Source organism: Amblyraja radiata, chromosome 31 (genome assembly GCF_010909765.2).
Source record: "Amblyraja radiata isolate CabotCenter1 chromosome 31, sAmbRad1.1.pri, whole genome shotgun sequence".
In the NCBI taxonomy this organism is placed as follows: domain Eukaryota; kingdom Metazoa; phylum Chordata; class Chondrichthyes; order Rajiformes; family Rajidae; genus Amblyraja; species Amblyraja radiata.
In genome coordinates this window covers 27,359,419-27,383,056 of record NC_045986.1, presented here as the reverse complement: position 1 = coordinate 27,383,056, position 23,638 = coordinate 27,359,419, and the positions used below count along the sequence as shown (strand labels likewise).

Here is a 23,638-nt window from a genome sequence, read left to right as displayed (position 1 = left end):
TCAGCAGGCAATGGGGGCAGGACATGATGATTCATGTCCATTCATGTCCATGGATGGCACACACACACGGCACACACACACGGCACACACACACGGCACACACACACGGCACACACACACGGCACACACACACGGCACACACACACGGCACACACACACAGCACACACACACGGCACATACACACGGCACACACACACGGCACACACACACGGCACACACACACGGCACACACACGGCACACACACACGGCACACACACACGGCACATACACACGGCACATACACACGGCACACACACACGGCACATACACACGGCACATACACACGGCACACACACACGGCACACACACACGGCACATACACACGGCACATACACACGGCACATACACACGCACATACACACGGCACACACACACGGCACACACACACGGCACATACACACGGCACATACACACGGCACACACACATCACCCTCTATCGACTGAGCTCCTTGCCTATTCTAGTAAGGTTTTCTTCACATAAAGATTGCTGGCTGACAGTTCTGGGGGAAGGGAGGGGGGGGAGGGTTAGGGTGATGGAGTGTGCAGGAGTGGTGACATTTGGGAACGATCTTCAGTTGCAGCTGACTGAAGGAGGAGAATAATCAACATTGCGGTTCCGATCGTCCCGTTACAGGAAGGATGTGGAGCCTATGGCGAGGGTGCAGGAGGTTGAACACAATGCGCAGGAAGGAACTGCAGATGTTGGTTTAAACCGAAGATAAACACAAAATGCTGGAGTAACTCAGCGGGTCAGACAGCATCTCTGGAGAGAAGCAATAAGTGACGTTTCGGGTCGAGACCTTTATTCTGTCTGACCCTTCTTCAGTCAGACACAGAGGTGCAGTTAAAATTGTACACAAAGGCAGGCTGATCTATCTCACCCTCCTAACCCCATTCTCCTGCCTTCTCCCCATAACCCCTGACACCCGGACTAATCAAGAACCCATCTATCTCTGCCTTAAAGATATCCATTGACTTGGCCTCCCCAGCCTTCTGTGGTGACGAATGCCACAGATTCACCACCCTCTGACTAAAGAAATTCCTCCTCATCTCCTTCCTAAAGGAACGTCCTTTAATTCTGAGGCTACGACCTCTAGTCCTAGACTCTCCCACTAGTGGAAACATCCTCTCCACATCCTCTCTATGCAGGCACTCTTAGCAAAAGCGTGGTGGTTAAATAATGGATTGCTTAAGTCATGCCTAGATACGTCAGGAGAATTTATTTCCCTGAAACATTCGTCCGTCGGGTACCATTAGCTCCACAGACAGACTCCCTGCAGTTGCCTAGCAACGGGGAGCTTGCTGAAGGGAGCAGCTGTTGGCAGTGCCTCTTAATGTCCTTTAGTGTTTCATCTTAATGCTCACAGCCGCTCGAGAGGTCAGCGCGGCAGCAAACATTAAAACGCCACGCCACAATTTATTTTGTGTGCTTCGTGGAAAGAGGCATTTGAGTGATGGATCATGCCGGGAAAATCAATGCAGAGCAAAATTGTATTAACTGGACCGCGTCAAATGCACTTGTTATAATTTTATACTTTGTCTAATGGAATCCAAGGACATTTCCACCAATGCTGTAATTTCAGAGGGAAATCATTTTAACAGCAGCACTCCGCTGAGTGAGATTTACTGAGTGCACCACCTCCACTTCACCAGTTTCTTGTGAGGCTGTGTCCTGCTGAGAGAATCAGAGGTTCTTTGCTGTCATCCTTTAATCCAACCTGTTTAGAATGTAATCCAATTATAAGAGCACAAGAGCGGAAACAAGGAGAGCTGTGCAGGAAGGAACTGCAGGTGCTGGTTTAAACCGGAGATAGACACAAAAAGCTGGGGTGACTCCCCAGAGCCCGAAGGGCCGAATGGCCTCCTCCTGCACCTATTTTTTCTATGACTCAAGCGGGTCAGGCAGCATCTCTGGAGAGAAGGAAAGGGTGACGTTGCGGGTGGAGACCCTTCTTCAGACAACAAGGGGAGTCGCTGACCTCACGGGCGGGGAGGACGGGATAGAGATGGAGAGCTGGGTCACCCAGTGTCAGGACACGGTGGTGCAGTGGTAGAGTTGCTGCCCTCACAGCTCCAGAGACCCGGGTTCCATCAATAGTGCCACTGTGATCATGGCTGATCATCCATAATCAGTACCCTGTTCCTGCCTCTTAACTATATCCCCTGACTCCGCTATCTTTAAGAGCTCTATCTTACCCTCTCTTGAAAGCATCCAGAGAATTGGCCTCCACTGCCGTCTGAGGCAGAGAATTCTACAGAACTCTCTGGGTGAAAAAGTTTTTCCTCATCTCAGTTCTAAATGGCCTACCCCTTATTCTTAAACTGTGGCCCCTGGTTCTGGACTCTCCCAACATCGGGAACATGTTTCCTGCCTCGAGCGTGTCCAATCCATTAATAATCTTATAAGTTTCAATGAGTCTTATCCTTCTTAAATTCCAGTGTGTACAAGCCCAGTCGCTCCATTCTTTCAACATATGACAGTCCCGCCATCCCGGGAATTAACCTGGTGAACCTACGCTGCACTCCCTCAATAGCAAGAACGTGTTTACATATCACAGTGAGCTCTCCCAGCCCGGGGCGCAGGGAGGGGGGAGGTTGAGGAACTGAGGACTTCTCCCACCTGTGATGGGTCTGCTGCGTGGCGATGCTGGTTCCCGGCGTGAGCTCGGCCTGTAGCAGTGTCTTCAGCGGTGACTTGAAGGGGGTCTCGGAGTTCAAGGAGCGGAAGGTGCTGAAGTCGTGCGTGCCCAGCAGCAAGCTCGCTGCCTCCCTCATGGCGTCTGTGTTCAGAGGTCTGTTTGGAGGCAGAACAAGCAGTCACTGACAAGTCCCTGCCAGTGGCAACACAAGCAGGTACAGAGTGGTGAAACATAGAAACATAGAAAATAGGTGCAGGAGTAGGCCATTCGGCCCTTCGAGCCTGCACCTCCATTCAATATGATCATGGCTGATCATCCAACTCAGTATCCTGTACCTGCCTTCTCTCCATACCCCCTGATCCCTTTAGCCACAAGGGCCACATCTAACTCCCTCTTAAATATAGCCAATGAACTGGCCTCAACTAACTTCTGTGGCAGAGAATTCCAGAGATTCACCACTCTCTGTGTGAAGGGGGCGCATGGTCAGAAGACGGTGGTGGTATAGTCGCTGCCTCATAGCGCCAGAGTCTGGGTTCCGTCCTGACTGCGGGTGCTCTCTGTAAGGAGTTTGCACGTTCTCCCCGTGAAATTTCCCCAGGAGCTCCAGTATTCCTCCCACACTCCAAAGATGTGCATGTTTGTGGGCTAAATGGCTTCGGTAAAGATTGTAACTTGTCCCTAGTGAGTAGGATAGTGCCTGTGTGCGGGGACCGCTGGTTGACGCGGACTCAGCGCCTGTATCTCTAAACTAAACTAAACCAAAGTTTCAAATCAGAACTCCTCTCTGCAGAGAAGAAATCTCTCCTCACGCCCCCTTGCCCTGTGCTTATCCAACGTCTGTATGGGTTACGGGGGTCGGGACAGCTTGCCACTCCCAGGTCCTGCAGCCCACAGCTCACTTGGAACAAGCTGGTTCACTTGTGGGGGGCCTGGACAGTGCAGTTCAATGGAGCGGCCACCAGGGGGAGGCCATGTCCACTGGGGAAGGCCTAGGATCTGCTCATCCAGTGAGTTCGATGTCAACACGAGATCAAACCAGGTAGACAAAAATGCTGGAGAAACTCAGCGGGTGCAGCAGCATCTCCTTCGCTCCATAGATGCTGCTGCACCCCCTGGGTTTCTCCAGCATTTTTGTCTGCCTTCGATTTTCCAGCATCTGCAGTTCTTTCTTAAACACGAGATCAAACCATTCATGTACTGACTGAATCATGACTAGAAATGGTATCAATGTTTGTGCTGGTGCGGGAGCTACAGGTTTCTAGGTGGCAATAAGTCATGGGGTGGACTGTATCCCCTCCCTATTCCCCCTCCCTATAACCATATAACAATTACAGCACTGAAACAGGCCATCTCGGCCCTACAAGTCCATGCCGAACACTTATTTTCCCCTAGTCCCATCTACCTGCACTTAGACCATAACCCTCCATTCCTTTCCCGTCCATATACCTATCCAATTTATTTTTAAATGATAAAATCGAACCTGCCTCCACCACTTCCACTGGAAGCTCATTCCACACAGCTACTACTCTCTGAGTAAAGAAGTTCCCCCTCATGTTGCCCCTAAACTTCTGTCCCTCTCCCCAATCTTTCCACATCCCCAATCCTTTCCACTTGTCACTTTAATTTGGAGTAACTCAGCAGGTCAGGCAGCACCTCCAGAGAGTTTATTGTCATGTGTCCCAGATAGGACAATGACATTCTTCCTTCAGCACAACAGAATATGGTCGGCATGAATACAGTACAGATCAGTGTGTCCATATACCATTATATCAATATATACACACATGAATAAGTAAATAGATAAAGTGCAAATTATCAGATAATAGGCTATTATTGTTCAGAGTTTTGTTTGAGTTGAGTTTAATAGCCTGATGGCTGTGGGGAAGGAGCTATTCCTGAACCTGGACGTTGCAGTCTTCAGGCTCCTGTTCCTTCTACCTGAAGGTAGCGGGGAGATGAGTGTGTGGCCAGGATGGTGTGGGTCCTTGATGATGCTGCCAGGCTTTTTTAATGTTTCACGTATCTTGTGTTTTTATGACTGTTGGCAGATCAACTTCGCTCCTGGGATAAATAAAGTTCTGCCGTATCGTGTCGTACACCTCCAACAATTTGTCCTGGCGTTTGAAAGCACGCCGACGGCCCTGCCTCTTTAGAAGACTCAGGAAAGCCAGCAATTTCTACAGTGGCACCGTGGAAAGCATCCTGTCCAGATGCATCACAGATGGTTTGGCAAATGCTCTGCCCAAGACCTCAAGAAACCACAGAGTTGTGGGTGTAGCCCAGTGCTTCACGCGGACCAGACTCTATTCCCTCTGACCACTCCTCCATCTACACCTCACACTGCCTCGGGAAAGCTGACAACATCATCAAGGACCACGGGTCATTCTCGCCTCTTGAAAGCTCCTGCCGCTAGGTTCAGGAACGGATTCATCCCCTGTTATCAGACTCAGGAAGGGTGGAGTCCACGATGGTTCCTTGTTGGCTTCGGAGAAAAGGACTGGGTGACATTTCAAGTCGGAACCCTTCCCCTGGGGCCCAACAATGGGCCATTGTGGACTCCACCCATCCTGAGGTCATCTGTAGCCGGCCCTGATTCGTTCTGGCCTTTTCTCCGTCTCCATTTCTCCCTCCCCCCCCCATCCATCCCTCCACCTCTAGCTCTGAAGCAGGGTCCCCGACCCGAAACGTCGCTTATTCCTTTCCTCCAGAGGTGCTTGCTGCCTGACCCGCTGAGTTACTCTACCACTGTGTGTCTAAGCAGGGTATCTGAATGGGAACCATGAGAAGCGGGCGATCATGCTACCCACCTGCTGGACACGGGCCAGCAGAGATTGCGTTCAAACACGGGGAGATGCGAGTGGTGGGCGCACCCCGTCACCAGCCGGTACGTGTACGTCCGAGACCGGGCGCTGAACCGGGCGTGGAACGTGTCGCTCACCCGAAAGGCCTTCAGGATGCTGAGGAAACATAATTCGTGAAGAAATTATTTATATTAATATTAATATAAAGCCAGTATTACAGACCACCAGAAAGTTTACTGATTTACCGGGCGTACAAACTCTGTCTGTATCAGAGTTTGTACGTTCTCCCCGTGACCTGCGTGGGTTTTCTCCGCGATCTTCGGTTTCCTCCCACACTCTAAAGACGTGCAGGTTTGTAGGTTAATTGGCTTGGTAAATGTAGAAATTGCCCCTAGTGTGTGTAGGATAGTGTTAATGTGCGGGGATCGCTGGTCGGCGTGGACCCGGTTTTAACTAATTTAACTAACTTAGTTTAGTTTAGAGATACAGCACGGAAACAGGGCCGAAGCAATGAATGGCGGTGCTGGCTCGAAGGGCCGAATGGCCTCCTCCTGCACCTATTTTCTATGTTTCTATGTTTCACACTAGTTCTATGTCATCCCATTTTCTCCATCCTCCCCCTACACACTAGGGGACAATTTACAGAGGGCCAATTAACCTGCAAACCCGCACTGCATTGGGATGTGGGTGGAAACCGGAGCACCCGGAGGAAACCCACGTGGTCCCAGGGAGAACGTGCAAACTCCACACACAGACAACACCCAGATCGAACCCGGGTATCTGGTGCTGTAAGGCAGTAGTACTACCCGCTGCGCCACTGTGGCGCCCTTTGAATAGAAGCTGGTTGATGAAGAGCAGGGTCGATGCTTCTTGCTTTTGCAGTCAAACTAAATTATCCCGATTTTTATAAAGCCAAACCTATTTTCAAGCATCCCTTCTCAAAGGCACGCTAGAGATATCTAAATGGCCGATAAATCTTCTTTCCTACTCCGTAGTTTAGCATAAAGTCTTTAAACGCATCAGAAGCAATTATTTTAATAGCTGCATTGCAATAAATTCTCAAACAATTCAGCTGAAACTCTTGTTGAAGTAATGCAAGTTGTAAACCAGTTAGGCTTGGCCTTGAAATTGAAGGAGGTTCTGAAAAATAAGGGCCAGGGTGGGGATAAAAAGAGTCAACCAAAAGAACTGTGGATATTAAATATGTTTGTAATCAGTCAGAATTGTGCAACCTTGCTTGTACAGTGAGTGCCTCCTTTGTGAAGGGATTGAGTCATACTCCTGACAGAAAGGGAAAGTCTGGATGCCTCAAGGCAGTTTTCAGCCAACTAACTGCGTCTGAAGTGCAGCCACTGCAGTAAAACTGCAGCCTCCTTGTGCAAAGCAAGATCCCACCGTCAGCAAAGACCAGGATTTTGTGACTGATGCTGAGAGAGGAATTAGTTTGGTTTAAACCGAAGATAGACACAAAAAGCTGGGGTAACTCAGCGGGACAGGCAGCATCTCTGGAGAGAAGGGATGGGTGGCGTTTCGGGTCGAGACCCTTCTTCAGACACAGTCCGAAGAAGGGTCTCGGCCTGTAACGTCACCCATTCTTTCTCTCCAGAGATGCAGCCTGCCCCGCTGAGTTACTCTATGAGGGATTAGGTTAGTTTAGTTTAGTTTAGAGATACAGCGCAGAAACAGGCACATTACCACGATCCTACACACTCTAGGGACAATTTACAATTATACCAGGAAAATCGGAGATCCCGGAGAAAACCCACGCTGGTCACGGGGAGAATGTACAAACCGCGTACAGACAAGCGCCCTGTTGTCAGGATCGCACCGGGGTCTCTGGCACTGTGAGGCAGCAACTCTACCGCTGCGCCACTGCTAATGAACTGCAAAGTCAGAAGACAACTAACAGCTTGAATGCTGATAGACTTGCAACATTTCATTGTAGTATTGCGTGCAGTTTTGGGCACCCCTTTACAGGAAGGATGTGGAGGCTTTGCAAAGGGTGCAGAGGTGGTTTACCAGAATAATGACTGGATTAGAGTGTATTAGCTACAGGGAGTGGTTGGACAGACTTGGATCGTGTTCTTTGGATGCCAGAGGTTATAGGGAGACCTGATAGAACTATATAAAATTATGAGAGGCACTGATAGGGTAGCCTTTTTCCAGGGATGGAAAAATCAAATACATTTAAGACTAGATCCAATACTAGACTAAATCTAATACCAGAAGGCATGACTTTAAGGTGAGAGGGGGAAAGTTGAAAGCAGATGTGTGGGCATGTTTTTTTTACACAGAGGGTGGAGAGTGCCGTCCACACTAGTTCTGTGGCATTCCACGTTCTCATCCACTCCCGACACACGAGGGACAATTTTACAAGAAGATAATGAACCTACAAATCTGTAAGCCATTGGGAGGTGGGAGGAAACTGGAGCACCCGGAGGTCAGGATCGAACGGGGGGGGGGGGGTTCTGGCGACCGTCAAGCAGCAGCTCTACCCGCCGCTGCCCATGCCGAGTGATGTCGCTGCAGATTAGAGTTGAATGAATGAATAAGTTTATTGGCCAAGTATGCACACATACAAGGAATTTGCCTTGGTGCTCCGCTCCAGCACGACATACAGTAAACCATTAAGAATAAAACATAAAACATTAAGAATAAAACATTAGAGTTTAAGGATGTGAATGATGAAATAAAATACCAGAGCGGGAGGAGGCGACAGACTTTTGGTTATTGAGTGGAGCTACTGCTCGTGGACAAAAGCTGTTTTATGTCTGGTTGTGGCGGCTGATTTACGTACATGGGGTCTGGGTTCACACAATCAAACTATTTCTCCTACAATCAGCAAAAAAAACTATCTGAGTGAATTTACTGAGGCTCACAGGAGATCTGATAGAGATGTACAAAATTATGAAAGGAATACATAGGGTGGATCAATTTTTCCGAGGTGGACATATCAAATACTAGACAGCACAACTTTAAGATGAGAGGGGCAATGTTTAAAGGAGATGCGCAGGGCCTGTTTCTGCGCTGTATCTCGAAACTAAAGTAAACTAACCTAATCCCTCAATGAGACAAAAAAAGCTGGAGTAACTCAGCGGGACAGGCTGCATCTCTGGAGAGAAGGAATGGGTGACATTGCAGGCCGAGACCCTTCTTCGGACTGTCTGGGGAAGGGTCTCGTCTGAGTTACTCCAGCTTTTTGTGTCTATCTTCGGTTTAAACCAGCATCTGCAGTCCTTCCTAAACAAATTCCTCTCTCAGCATCAGTCACAAAATCCTGATCTATCTTTAGTCTCCACAGATGCTGGCTGATCCGCTGAGTTACTCCATCTCGTTGTGAGTTGCTGAAGAACCCAGCATCTGCAGTGCCTTGTGTCCCATATTGATTTCTGGTGTATCTCCTTATCCATGCATTGTTTCCCATGATAACTAATGTAACAGCTCTGCCTGCACTCAGATGTCAACAGGGAAGTGCAAGCGTTTCATTACACTCCCACACGAGTAGCTTGAATTTGACACAGTGCCTATTTTAACAAACTGCTTGAATATTGAAGCAAAGCTTCCCATTCGTTCCTCACTGTTGATTCAGCGTGGAGAACGCAGCTTTTAAATGAATTATCGACACAAATAAGGTATTGATTAGCACACTGAGGGAAAAAAAATCTGCTGAGATTAGTCATTCACTGTAATAACTGATGACAAAGATCTTACTGGTCTTTGAGACTGAGCCAAGTCTTGCTGAAGCTGGAAGGCATTTTAACATCCATTCTTATACATAGACTGCAACCACTCCCCGCTCACTAAATTGATATCAGATATTAAATTTTGAATGTTTGCTGTTTGTCCTGGGAACAGCTTGATTACGTAAATTCTAGAAGGGTCTCAACCCGAAACGTCACCCATTCCTTCTCTCGGGAGATGCTGCCTGTCCTGCTGAGTCACTCCAGCATTTTGTGTCGATCTGTGGGAATTAGGCCATTCGGCCCATCGAGCCGACTCCGCCATTCAATCGTGGCTGAGCTATCGTTCCCTCTCTCGACACCCATTCTCCGACCTTCTTCCCACAATCCCCAACACCTGTACTAATCAAGAATCTGTCACTCTCTGCCTTAAACATTGTTGAACAGTAGTTTATGTAACTATGTAAACCAGACTCCACGTCTGTCGTCAGACGGGGCCTGTTTTAAATTGCACTCGCTTTGTTCGCTGTTGGCTGTTCTGCACAGATCATTTCTAAAAAAAAAAACATTATCTCATGATCCCAGTTTAAATGTAAACCCTATGAAAAACCTGTGGAAACACCACAACGTCCAAGTCTCAGTCAGATGTTTATCCTGGTTCCATCTGGTTCAGGTCTCCGTCTGCCACCTACCCGTCTAATAGCTTCGCAACTTCAAGGCCGAGCGTCGCAACTGAACGCCACCAAGCTGGCGGGGAACGAGAATGCTTCGAATGACCTCAGAATTACAGTTGGCAGGAGTCGGTCTGAACAGGCCCATGGGTGGCCCAGTGGCGAGGCGGGTAGAGCCGCTGCCTTGCAGCGCCAGACACCCAGACTCAATTCTGACCTTGGGTGCTGTCTGTGTGGAGTTTGCACGTTCTTCCTGCGACTGAGTGGGTCTCCACCGGTTTAACCCCAAAGGCGTGTGGGTTTGTTGGGTTAATTAGCCTCTGTAAATCGCCCCTAGTGTGCAGGGAGTGGATGAGAAAGCGGGGACGGCATCGATCCATTCAAACTAGTGCGAATGGGATGTACAAAGGCAGGTTTGGATTTGCTTAGACCGACCAAGCTGTGGCTTTCAATGAAACTAATCGGTCGATTCTCACTCTCCCTCTCAGCTGGCAATTAACGGTTCCAGACTTCTCTTACGTGAAGAAACAAGAAGGAAGCCAATCTTTTTTCCAGAGAGTCATCCAAGTACTCCCTCCCTCCCTCCACTCATTCACTGTTATCGTGCAAACATCTACCTTATAAATCATTTAGTTTCCCTCTGGAAATTCTTGTCTGCGTCTCTCGCACACACCTCCTCTCAGGCCTTCCTCAGACAATAGAAACATAGACAATAGGTGCAGGAGTAGGCCATTCAGCCCTTCGAAGGCTGTGAAGGCAAAGAATTCCACAGATTCACCACCCTGTGATTGAGGAAGAAATTCCTCCTCATCTCCTTCCTAAAGGAACATCCTTTAATTCTGAGGCTATGACTTCTAGTCCTACACTGTCCCACTAGTGGAAGCATCCTCTCCACTCTATCCAAGCCTGTGACTATTTGGTACGTTTCAATGAGGTTCCCCCCTCATTCTTCTAAACAGTTACATGGTTTGGATACAGGTATCTCTCAGTATCCACCTCACTTGTGTCAACCTTTTGATCTCTGGATTCAGTTCCAACAACAGTCACTTCTTTTGATCTCTCCGTCTGGTTACTGAGAGAAAATAAATGACTGTTTATAGTTATGCATTCATGTCATTCCTATTAAGTAATTTTCAAACACAGAGCTGTAAGTCCTTACTTCAGATACTCAGACGCATTCAGATACTCGTTCCAAATGTGTTTTGGAGAGGATGTAAAGAAAAAGAACCACAAGAATCCACCCACCATTCAGTAAGGCATGGAAACGAGGAACTGCAGATGCTGGTTCACAAAAATAAAATGACACAAAGTGCTGGAGTAACAGCAGGTCAGGCAGCCTCTCTGGAGAACAGGGATAGGTGATGTTTCGACTCAAGTCTAAAGAAGGACCCTGACCAGAAACGTCACCTGTCCATGTTCTCCAGAGATGCTGCCTGATCTGTTGACCTACTCCAGCACTTGGTGTCAATAAAATAAGGCCCTTTGTGCAGAATAAGTTTATAAAAACACCCTTATTTCATAGGTATAATGATTCTGGGACGACTTGAAGCATTGTTTTTTTAAAGTATATGTAATGTTTTGCTTCCTGTATTTTCCAAAACATACAATCATCAACGATTACATTTTGCTTGATAAAAGGATTTACATCAAGTAAAATTAATCACAGCGTGTGGATTCGAACTTACTCAAATTTACCGACATTTCTCCGCGATATATCTTTCTGGAAGCCAAAGTAATTCATTCATTATTTCTAGAGACTTCAATGCACTTTAATGAGACACAAAATGCCGGAGTAACTCAGCGGGACAGGCAGCATCTCTGGAGAGAAGGAATGGGTGACGTTTCGGGTCGAGACCCTTCTTCAGATTGAGTCGGGCGGTGAGAGAGACGTAGAGATAAGGAAGGGTAAGGTGTGAAAATGACAGATCCTAAACAGACAAGACAGACAGAAACTAAATTTCTTTAGTCAGAGGGTGGTGAATCTGTGGAGTTCTTTGCCACGGAAAGCAGTGGAGGCAAAGTCGGTGGATATATTTAAGGCGGGGATAAATAGATTCTTGGTTCCTACGGGTGTCTGGGGTTATGGGGAGTAGGCAGGAGAATGGGGTTAGGAGGGAGAGATAGATCAGGCATGACTGATTGGCGGAGTAGACTTGTTTAAGAAAGAACTGCAGATGCTGGATAAATCGAAGGTAGACAAAAATGCTGGAGAAACTCTGCGGGTGGGACAGCATCTATGGAGCGAAGGAAATAGGCAACGTTTCGGGCCGAAACCCTTCGGGTTTCAGCCCGAAACGTTGCCTATTCCCTTTGCATGTACACTAGAACTATCCTACACACACACACGAGGGACAATTTACAATCTTACTGAAGCCAATTAACCTTCAAACCTGCACGCCTTTGGGGTTTCGGGTCGAGACCCTTCTTCAGACTTGATGTGCCGAATGGCTTAATTCTACTCGAATCACATATGATCCTTCCTGCTCAATGCTCTTTAAGGCAGTTAAGAGTTAATACTACGTACTCTATGTAGATGCCTATCCAGGCAGGTGATCATCACATATTTTCAGATCATTCACCTGAATCACTAACTGTGCCGACCTAATTTGACCTGAAACTTGAACTATGTTAACTATTTGCTGAGTTTTTATCCAGCACGTTGTCTGTGTGTTTTCCATTTCCTGTGCGTGCATTTTTTTTGTTCAACGACCCCCCTACGTTTTGGAATATTTCTGAACATAACCTGCTGAGTGAAGACAAATTTCAAGGCATCTGATAACATCTTCCCCTCCTCTACGCTTCATTCCTGAGCTAAATGTGTAATGTCTCGGACCAGCAACAGATTTAGACAAAGGGAATCGGAATACATAGAAGAGAGAGAGGGGAAAGAAAAAGACAGAGTGCTTGGGGAGTTTACACCCCAAGCGGTATGAACATTGACTTCTCCAATTTCAGGTGGTCCCTGCTTTCTCCCTCCTTCCCCTCCCCTTCCCAGCTCTCCCACAGCCAACTGTCTCCGCCTCTTCCTTTCTTCTTCCCGCCCCCCCCACCTCCACATCAGTCTGAAGAAGGGTCTCGACTCGAAACGCCACCGCTCCATAGATGCTGCCTCACCCGCTGAGTTTCTCCAGCATTTTTGTCCACCTTCGATTTTTCCAGCATTCTTTCTTAAACAGAGTGCTGGAGTAACTGAGCGGGTCAGGCCACATCACTGAAGAACTTGGATAGGTGATGTTTCGGGTCGGGACCCTTCTTCAGACATAGAACTGTACAGCACAAGAACAGGCCCTGTTTGGCCACAGTATATGTGCTGAGCTTAATGCCAAGATAAATCAATCTCCTCTGCCCCCAGGTGATCCACATCCTTCCATTCCCTCCATATCTAAATGCCTCTTAAATGTCACTCTTGTATCTGCCTCCACCACCACCCCTGGCACCACGTTCCAAGCACCCACCACTCTCTGTGTAATAAAACTTGCCCCACGTCTCTTTGAAACCGTGCACCTCTCATCTTAACCCTATGCCCTCTAGTCTTTGACATTTCCACCCTGGGGGAAAAAAAGGTTCTGATGCATTAGGGCTGGTGGGAAAAGAATGAATGAATACGTTTATTGGCCAAGTATTCACATACAAGGAATTTGCCTTGGCGCTCCGCCCGCAAGTAACACGTGACATACAAATGCTAATAGAGTTGTCCAGAATGATTAAACCCAATGTTGTTTTGTGACGGCACTCATCGGTATAATGTTAAACATTGTAACTTCATCTCCCGGCCACGTGACATGTATGTTTATTAACCGTGTGTAGCAGCACCTTATTGTGTACAACAACAGCAATGATTATCAACTTCTTTGTGTGTACGTGTGTGTGTGTGTGTACGTGTGTGTGTGTGTGTACGTGTGTGTGTGTACGTGTGTGTGGGTACGTGTGTACATGTGCGTGTGTGTGTGTACGTGTGTGTGTGTACGTGTGTGTGGGTACGTGTGTACATGTGCGTGTGTGCATGTGTGTACGTGTGTGTGTGTACGTGTGTGTGTGTACATGTGCGTGTGTGTGTGTGCATGTGTGTACGTGTGTGTGCGTGTGACTGAACTTTTCTTTTGTTTAATACATTGTTCACAGAGTACTACGTTTACATATTATGCTGTGCTGCTGCAAGTAAGAATATAGTTGTTCTGTTTGGGATATGTGACAATAAAACACCCTCTTCACACACATTAAGCCAATGAACTTACAAACCTGCACGTCTTTGGGACGTGGGGGGGGGGGAAACCTGAGCACCCGGAGGAAACCCACGCTGTTGCAGGGAGAACGTTCAAACTCCACGCAGACAGCACCCGAGGCACCGAGCGGCTCTTCCCCGCTGCTCCACCCGACTTACTTGCGGCTACTCGCCAACGCATTCCACTCACGCACGTACCTGATGGGCTCGGGCTTCAGGTGGAAGTTGAGGCCGCTGACCAAGAGCTCCTCGGGAAACGGCTCCTTCCCCTTCTTCCTCCGCAGGTCAAAGTGAGCGGAGTTGCAGTGGGCGTGGACGCCAGCGTCCGTCCGGCTCGAGATGGACACGGTCACCTCGTTGTCTGGCCGCAGTCTCTGCAGCGCAGCCTGGGGAATAGGATGGGAACGTGGATTAGTGCGCTATCGTTCAAAGCCAACGCGAAGAGCTTTGTATTCCACGTATACACTGGGATTTAGAAGGATGAGAGGGAATCTTATTGAAACATATATGATTATTTAGGGATTGGACACGCTAGAGGCAGGAAACATGTTGCCGATGTTGGGGGGAGTCCAGAACCAGGGGCCACAGCTTAAGAATAAGGGGTAGGCTATTTAAAACGGAGATGAGGAAAAACCTTTTCATCCAGAGAGTTGTGAATCTGTGGAACTTTCTGCCTCAGAAGGCAGTGGAGTCCAATTCTCTGGATGCTTTCAAGAGAGAGTTAGATAAGCCTCTTAAAGATAGTGGAGTGAAGGGATTTTGGGTCAAAGCAGGAAAGGGGTACTGATTGAGGATGATCAGCCATGATCACAGTGAGAAGAATATGGAGGAAGAGGTGATGCCATGTCTGGTTTGCCATTCGTGCAAAACAGCCTAGAAATAACCATAGTATATATACCTAGAAAGAACTGCAGGTGCTGGTAAAATCGAAGGTGGACACCAAATGCGGTAGAAAATGTAGACGTTTTGGGTCGAGAAAACCCCCGCGGTCGGAAGGGTCTCGACCCAAAACGTCGCCTATTCCTTCTCTCCAGAGATGCTGCCTCACCCGCTGAGTTTCTCCAGCATTTTGTGTCTCCCTTCGAATTTTCCAGCATCTGCAGTTCTTTCTTAAACGTGAGACCACGGTAAATTCATTTCCTCTGCCTACACGTACGTGATCCTTACTCCTCCACTCCCTGTGTATATCCACGTGCCTGTCTAAAAGCCTCTTAAACGCCACGAGAATTGCCGCTTCTAATTGCGCCTAATTCTGAACAGACTCGAGGTCCCTTCAATAATTTCCTCATTATCTTCGCACACAACCTACTTATCCATTCCCCCCCCCCCCCCGCCCCTCTGGATTCGGCGGTGGAGCCAAAGTGGCCAGATGGACAATTTCATTTTCGTCAGATTTTGTTTTTAATCCAGCAGCTGTATCCGGGGAAGATTGAATGCAGAGAAGACTGTGACGTGGACTGGAGCTGGGAGTCTGTATTCCAGGGCAGGGAAACGGTGGGACTTTGCCAACAACGCGCACGCTGCAGCCCCCCCCCTTTTCAGGGGAAATTTGAAAAATAGTTGGAAAAGGCAGAGATGAATTTCAAATGCTGGTGAGGAGATAAAGCGGCCTCACATTTACCGTGGCCTCTCTTCCCCCCCCCCCCCCCCCAATGCTCCACACGTGGCAGTGATTATCAGGCTGGGGGTGAAACTCTTTACTATCTGTGGCAACCTTTGTTGAGCCACCTGCGTCCAAGGTCTCGCTGTATCCGGTGACGTCGCTGGAACCTGCAGCGAGTGGCCCTCATCCGAGCTGCTGGAAGGGATGGAGTTACTCAAACCACCGCTGGCTTTTAGAAACATAGAAACATAGAAAATAGGTGCAGGAGGAGGCCATTCATCCCTTCGAGCCAGCACCGTCATTCATTGTGATCATGGCTGACCGTCCCCAATCAGTACCCCGTGCCTGCCTTCTCCCCATACCCCTTGACTCCACTAGCCCCTAGAGCTCTATCTAACTCTCTCTTAAATCCATCCAGTGACTTGGCCTCCACTGCCCTCTGTGGCAGGGAATTCCACAAATTCACAACTCTCTGGGTGAAAAAGTTTTTTCTCACCTCTGTCTTAAATGACCTCCCCTTTATTCTATTTTGAAGCGGGATTTTAAATTCGGTAAGATGCAACAACAAGGGGCAAAGTTGTGAGGCGCCTCGGGAGAGGAAGGGGAATGTAGAACGTGGAAGCCCACCGCGCGATGGGGCGGCACGGTGGCGCAGCGGTAGAGTTGCCGCCTTACAGCGCCAGAGGCCCACGTTTGATCCTGACCTCGGGTGCTTGTCCGTACGGAGTCTGTACGCTCTCCCCGTAACGTGTGGCTTTCCTCCGGGTGCTCCGGTTTCCTCCCACACTCCAAAGATGAACAGCTTTGTAGGCTAATTGGCTTCGGTAAATTTCCCTCTAGTGTGCAGGGAGGGGATGCAAAAATGGGATTAACATAGAACTAGTGTGATGGTCGGCATGGACTCGGTGGGCTGAAGGGCCTGTTCCCATGCTGTGTCTCGAAACTAAACTCGAAACTCAATCAAGCCATGAGAATTGCCCAGAATTCTGAACAGGCAAGAGTTCTCTTAAATAATGCCACATTAACATCGGAAAGTACAGCAAAGGAAAAGGGCCTTTGGCCTACAATGTCCTTGCCAAACGTGATGCCAAGTTAAATGAATCTTCCCTGCCTCTCCGGAAGAGGAAATTATAGCACACTTTACTACTTCATTACACCAAAATACCACACAGGAACAGGAGCGGGTCATTTGATCCTTTACCCGCTCCACCATTCAGTCAGTCTTGCCTCTCTCGTCCACTTTCCTGCTCACATATCAGTTGTCCCCCTCTGTACACACATCAATGGATCTCAGCAATAAAACAGACTCGAGAAAGTGGTTAAAAAAAAGGCGTATGAGACGTGTACCTACTTCGGTGCTGGCATTGAGTAGAGGAGTCAGGAAGTCATGTTGCGGCTTTATAGGGCTTTGGTCAGTCTGCATTTGGAGTATTGTGCACAGTCCTGGTCACGCCCATTACAGGAAGGATGTGGAGGCTTTGGAGAGGGTGCAGAGGAGGTTTACCAGGATGATAATTAGATGATTATATAGAGAGGTCGGACAGACTTGGACTATTTTCTCCGGAACATCAGAGGCTTAGGGAGACCTTCTTCTTTATTCCTGTCCATCTTCCATGTTTCAAATGTTGACATCGCTGTCATTGTCCGTCCTGAAACGGACGCGAGGTTCCGGCGACAATCAGTGGGAGCCATCACCTGTCGCAGTAGACGATGGTGGCAGCAGAATTAGCTCGGGATACTTCCAGTCTCCAGCCCTGCGACGTGGACACTTCTGCTAATGGGGCCTAGGGAAACCTGATAGATGTATATAAAATTATGAGAGGGATTATAATATTACAGGCGGAAATGTCCAGGTCTAGAGGGGATAGCTTCAAAGTGAGAGGGACAAAGTATAAAGGAGATGAGCAAGGCAAGTTTTTGTGTACGTAGAATGGTAGATGCCTAGAACGCGCTGCCAGAGGTGGTGGTGGAGGCAGATATGACAGTGGCATTTAAAAGGCTTATAGATAGACAGGGAACAGAGGGATATGGATCATGTGCAGCCAGAGGAGATTAGTTTAACCTGAAGTGACTATCGGCACGGACATTGTGGGCCGAAGGGCCTGTTGCTATGCTGTATTATGTTCAGCAGAAGGGTCCCAATGCAAAACGTTCCTTCCACTGATGATGCTGTCTGAGCCAACGAGTTCCTCTGGCGTTTTTGCGTTTCACTCAGCGCTTCAAGCAGTCCGTGTGAAAGGTGATGGGTCAGTTTGCTTTGGTGGGAGGTCTGGGAGGACCACTGTCCATGTCACCAGGAGGACCGGCCATCGTTCTTTATCATCTGCACAACACACGCGGGCTGAGGATCTGGAGCGGGGGCTTCAGCTGATGATCTGAGTCAACTGAGTCAGACTGAAAAGAGCAACAGCAAAGACAAAGGCAGATAAAAATGCTGGAGAAAATTCAGCGGGCGAAGCAGCATCGATGGAGCGAAGGAAACGTCACCTATTCCTTCGCTCCATAGATGCTGCTTCACCCGCTGAGTTTCTCCAGCATTTTTACCTACCTTCGATTTTTCCAGCATCTGCAGTTCCTTCTTTAACAGTAAATACGAGGTATTTCTATCTGGTACTAGCTGCTGCCAAAGCCCCATGAAATACGTGGCCTCAGAACTATGTGAACAGTGCATGTGTGTAACACATGCAGGCATGGTTGGACTGAACTGCAACCTGTGAATGACTGACTCACATTCCAGCTTTTTCCTTACATCGGGAGCCCCATTATGTTTCCATTGGCTCAGCTCCCAAACGTACGGAAGGTCCAAACCCCACATGCAGTTGCAGCAGCGAAAACAATTGGAAGCCACGCACAGGTTTACATGTGATATCGAGGTCCGGCGCCTTGCTAAATGTTGCGATTGTTGCAGGAGGCCAAGTGAACGGAGGCACAAGTAAACTGCAGACGCTAGAATCTCGATCAAAAACACAAAGTGCTGGAGGAACTCTGGTACTTCTTTGGTAGTTCAGGGGTCTTTTTCAAGGGACTGATTCCTGGGATGTCAGGACTTTCATATGAAGAAAGACTGGATAGACTCGGCTTGTACTCGCTAGAATTTAGAAGATTGAGGGGGGATCTTATAGAAACGTACAAAATTCTTAAGGGGTTGGACAGGCTAGATGCAGGAAGATTGTTCCCGATGTTGGGGAAGTCCAGGACTAGGGGTCACAGTTTAAGGATAAGGGGGAAATCTTTTAGGACAGAGATGAGAAAAATATTTTTCACACAGAGAATGGTGAATCTCTGGAATTCTCTGCCATAGAATGTAGTTGAGGCCAGTTTATTGGCTATATTTAAGAGGGAGTTAGATGTGGTTCTTGTGGTTAAAGGGATCAGGGGGTATGGAGAGAAGGCAGGTACAGGATACTGAGTTGGATGATCAGCCACGATCATATTGAATGGCGGTGCAGGCTCGAAAGGCCGAATGGCCTACTCCTGCACCTATTTTCTATGTTTCTATGTTTCTTCTCTCTCTTTTACATCTTTCTTCTTTTGCTTCCTTCTTTCCTTTTTTCTCTCAATTTATGTCTCAATTGGTATGCCCGAAATGTTACCTATTTCCTTTAGGTTTCGGCCCGAAAAGTTGCCTATTTCCGTCGGGTTTCAGCCCGAAACGTTGCCTATTTCCTTCGCTCCATAGATGCTGATGCACCCGCTGAGTTTCTCCAGCACTTTTGTCTACCTTCGATTTTCCAGCATCTGCAGTTCCTTCTTAAAACACTTTTAGATTGGCATATGGGCAATGCGGGGGAACGGAGGGATACTGATCATGTGCAGACAGGCAGAGGGGATGAATTTAATTTGGCATCATGTTCGTCGCGGACAATGTGGGCCAAAGGGCTTGTTCTTGCTCCGTCCTGTTCTACGTCCGGTGACAATGCACAGAAGCTGTGGACTGACAGAACCTCATAGACACTCAGCAAAGGCTGACTGGTGGCCACGGATGCAGATGAATGGAAAAGAACCTCGTTTCTTTAACAGGCATATCTTGGGCACAGTCATTGTGGGCCAAGGGCCTGTTCCAATGCTGTACTGTTCTATGGGTCGGTGTACACACTGTGGGAGACCCTTCACCAGTGAGTCTCGTTGCTGTCTAGTGGGAGCTGGTTGAGGGAGCTGGGGTGAACTACCATTTCTTCATTACAGCAGTGACCACACTTCAACGTTTCTTCATGAGCTGCAAATCTCTTTGGGACTTACTGGTCCGCCACAGGTTTGTGGACTGCTAATAAAGTAGCGGGGCTGACTATCCAAGAGTGCTCTCCGCCCACAAAGGCCTAGTGAAACTGAAGCATTTCTGCCTCCCTTCTCATCTGTGGATCTATCAGTTTGTTTGCCAGACGTTTTCTAATATGACGCCACAATTTTCCCTTTTTCATCGACTGCTGGCCTGCCCATAAATCACAGTGGCAGCTCATCACGGGGAAGAACCATTCAGCAAACTACAATAAAGAACACAACTGCATTCCACAATGATCAACTGTGGCGGGGGAGAAAGAGGGAGAGGGAGAGACAGAGAGACAGAGACAGAGACAGATAGAAAGAGAGCGAAAGAGAAAGAGAGAGATAGGAAAGAGAGGGAAAGAGAGGGAAAGAGAGGGAAAGAGAGGGAAAGAGAGAGGAAAGAGAGGGAAAGAGAGGGAAAGAGAGGGAAAGAGAGAGGAAACTGAGAGGAAAGAGAGAGGAAAGTGAGAGGAAAGAGAAAGGAAAAAGAAAGGGAGAGGGGAGAGAGAGAAAAAGAGAGAAAGAGAAAAATAGAGAGACAGAGAGAGATAGGCAGAGACACACACACACACACACACACACACACACACACACACACACACACACACACACACACACACACACACACACACACACACACACACACACACACACACACACACACACACACACACACACACACACACACACAGGCATGCAGAGCAGGAGAAAGTGGACACACTCAAAGTACAGCCCAGCACAAAGTCTAATCCATGATTATTCTGCTCTATCAAGGCTGGTTTTAATAAACTGTTTCTTCCAAAAGAATCTGTGAAATATGAAGTCTTGGTTATTCCCACACACAGATTCCATAAATGTGACTCACTGATCTGAATCCCACCGTGAAGGTGGAAAGATTGTGCCAGGAACAACAGCCTCTGTCCTCTCCTGTCCCATGCTCTTGTCTCTTCCTTCCGAGGGTCTGAGACCCTCAAGGCAGCCAGCGGCCCTCCAGCATATCATCCCCAGCACTGACCTTCAGAACCCCCCGCTCTGCACGGCTACCTCTGTGCAACAGGTCTCAAGCCCCAGTTCAGTTTTATTGTCACCCGTGTACCGAGGTACAGTGAAAAGCTTTTGTTGCGTGCTACCCAGTCAGCAGAAAGACAATGCATTGTTAGAATCGAACAATTTAAGTTCAAGTTTCAAGTTCAAGTGAGTTTATTGTCATGTGTCCCTGTATAGGACAATGACATTCTTGCTTTGCTTAAGCACACAGAAAATAGTAGGCATTTACTACAAAACAGATAAATGTGTCCATATACCATGATATAAATATATACACACATGAATAAATAAACTGGTAGTGCAAATAACAGAAAGTGGTTGCTAATAATCAGAGTTTTGTCTGAGCCAGGTTTAATTTACAGTGTATAGATACATGATAAAGGAATAACGTTTAGTGATCATAGTTGCTGCAGGAGTAGAGATTTAAGAGTGTGGAGCGATTGTAATATGTGATTGTGACACCAACTACCAGGTGCAAAATTAAACAGACAAAGTCTGAAGAAGGGTTTCGGCCCCGAAACGTTGCCTATTTCCTTCGCTCCATAGATGCTGCCGCACCCGCTGAGTTTCTCCAGCACTTTTGTCTAAGCCTGAGATTTTTCTCCTTCTGTGAGGGCTGGGCTTTGTTCCTGGTATCTCCTCTCTGAACGCCCACGAGAGAAGCTGAAGATGAAGATCAGCAGAAGTCCATAAGTGATAGGAGCAGAATTCGGTCATTCGGCCCAGCAAGTCTTCCCCGCCATTCAATCACGGCTGATCTATCTCTCCCTCCTAACCCCATTCTCCTGCTTTCTCCCCCTAGTTTCTGATACAGGAATCTGTCAATCTCCGCCTTAAAAGTATCCATTGACTGGGCCTCCGCAGCCGAGTGGGGCAATGAAATGAATTCCACAGATTCACCAACCCCTGACTAAAGAATCTCCTCCTCATCTCCTTTCTAAAGGTATGTCCTTTTATTCTGAGGCTATGGCCTCTGGTCCTAGACTCTCCCCTTCAACATTGCGGATGCCTGGAGCTATTGGACATCAGTCTTCCTCCACCGCCTTCCGCTCTGATCACGATCAACAGCATTGCCGCTGCTACAAGGCCTTATCAATTCAACTGTGTGAACTCGGCTCGACACAAAATGCATTCTCAAAACACTTAAAATCCCATAGATTCCGGCAGCACCTTAGTGAGTGTCAGACCAGCACTTTGGTTGAAAGGAGACTTCATCCACGCTCTGTGCATTACTGGGCAGAGTACATGTAAAATGCTTCACGGGATCAATATTTAATGCCGGCCTCGGTTTCCAGTTCACACTTCACTTGACATATTTAAGCAATAAGAATTTGGTGTGAATTGTGGCACAAATAGTCCGTGAATCCAGGGATATAATTAGAACAGTATTGGGAATGGTTAAAGCAGACCCCACATACGTGACTGCATCATCCATGGCAATACGCATCCCCTTGTGGGCCTGTCCCACTTAGGTGATTTTTTAGGCAACTGCAGGCGACTAGTTTGTCGCCACATGTTCGCCGGTGGTCCCGGGAGTCGTCTCCTCAGCCGTGCAAAAAGTCGTAGCGTCTTTCTGGTCACCGCTAATTTTTCAACATGTTGAACAATTTTCGGCGACCTGGTTTTGACGCCAATGAGCATGGCTTGACTTCTCCTCACGTAGGTGCTGTCGTAGGTCGTCGCCAGGATGACGTCGGTTGTCGCCGGATTTTCGGCGGCCTGCGAAGACTATGACAGTCGCCGGCAGTTGCCTAAAAAATCGCAGAGTGGGACAGGCCCATAAGGTGGAGAGACAAGAAACTGCACACGGTGGAACATCGAGCAAAGAACAAAGTGGTGGAGGAACTCAGCAGGTCAGGCAGCATCTGTGGAGAGAAACAGAGCTCTCTTTTCCAGCTTTCTTCTCCCATAGAAACATAGAAACATAGAAATTAGGTGCAGGAGTAGGCCATTCGGCCCTTCGAGCCTGCACCGCCATTCAATATGATCATGGCTGATCATCCAACTCAGTATCCCGTACCTGCCTTCTCTCCATACCCTCTGATCCCCTTAGCCACAAGGGCCACATCTAACTCCCTCTTAAATATAGCCAATGAACTGGCCTCGACTACCCTCTGTGGCAGAGAGTTCCAGAGATTCACCACTCTCTGTGTGAAAAAAGTTCTTCTCATCTCGGTTTTAAAGGATTTCCCCCTTATCCTTAAGCTGTGACCCCTTGTCCTGGACTTCCCCAACATCGGGAGCAATCTTCCTGCATCTAGCCTGTCCAACCCCTTAAGAATTTTATAAGTTTCTATAAGATTCCCTCTCAATCTCCTAAATTCTAGAGAGTATAAACCAAGTCTATCCAGTCTTTCTTCATAAGACAGTCCTGACATCCCAGGAATCAGTCTGGTGAACCTTCTCTGCACTCCCTCTATGGCAATAATGTCCTTCCTCAGATTTGGAGACCAAAACTGTACGCAATACTCTAGGTGTGGTCTCACCAAGACCCTGTACAACTGCAGTAGAACCTCCCTGCTCCTATACTCAAATCCTTTTGCTATACTCAAATCCTTTTGCTCCCGACTCCATCCAGTCTGGGGAAGGGCCCCATACCTGAAACCTTGTCTGTCCATTCCCTCCACAGATGCTGTTTGAACATCTGAGTTCCTCCAGCACTTGATGTTCG

General features: G+C 47.9%; 1 protein-coding gene across 3 annotated transcripts in view; it reads right to left on the bottom strand.

Annotated features, from left to right (window-relative positions):
- The window catches only part of pusl1 (pseudouridine synthase like 1), a 45,456-nt gene that overhangs the window by 6,720 nt on the left and 15,098 nt on the right, over positions 1 to 23,638 (bottom strand). For 2 of the 3 annotated variants that reach the window (XM_033048286.1, XM_033048285.1), the window contains exons 3-5: positions 14,253 to 14,440; positions 5,488 to 5,637; positions 2,662 to 2,835 (exon numbers count right to left, since the gene is read on the bottom strand). In XM_033048286.1, coding sequence (XP_032904177.1) covers positions 2,662 to 2,835; positions 5,488 to 5,637; positions 14,253 to 14,440 — 512 coding nt within the window. The remainder of the gene's footprint in view (positions 1 to 2,661; positions 2,836 to 5,487; positions 5,638 to 14,252; positions 14,441 to 23,638) is intronic. The other variant, XM_033048287.1, reaches the window with a different exon arrangement.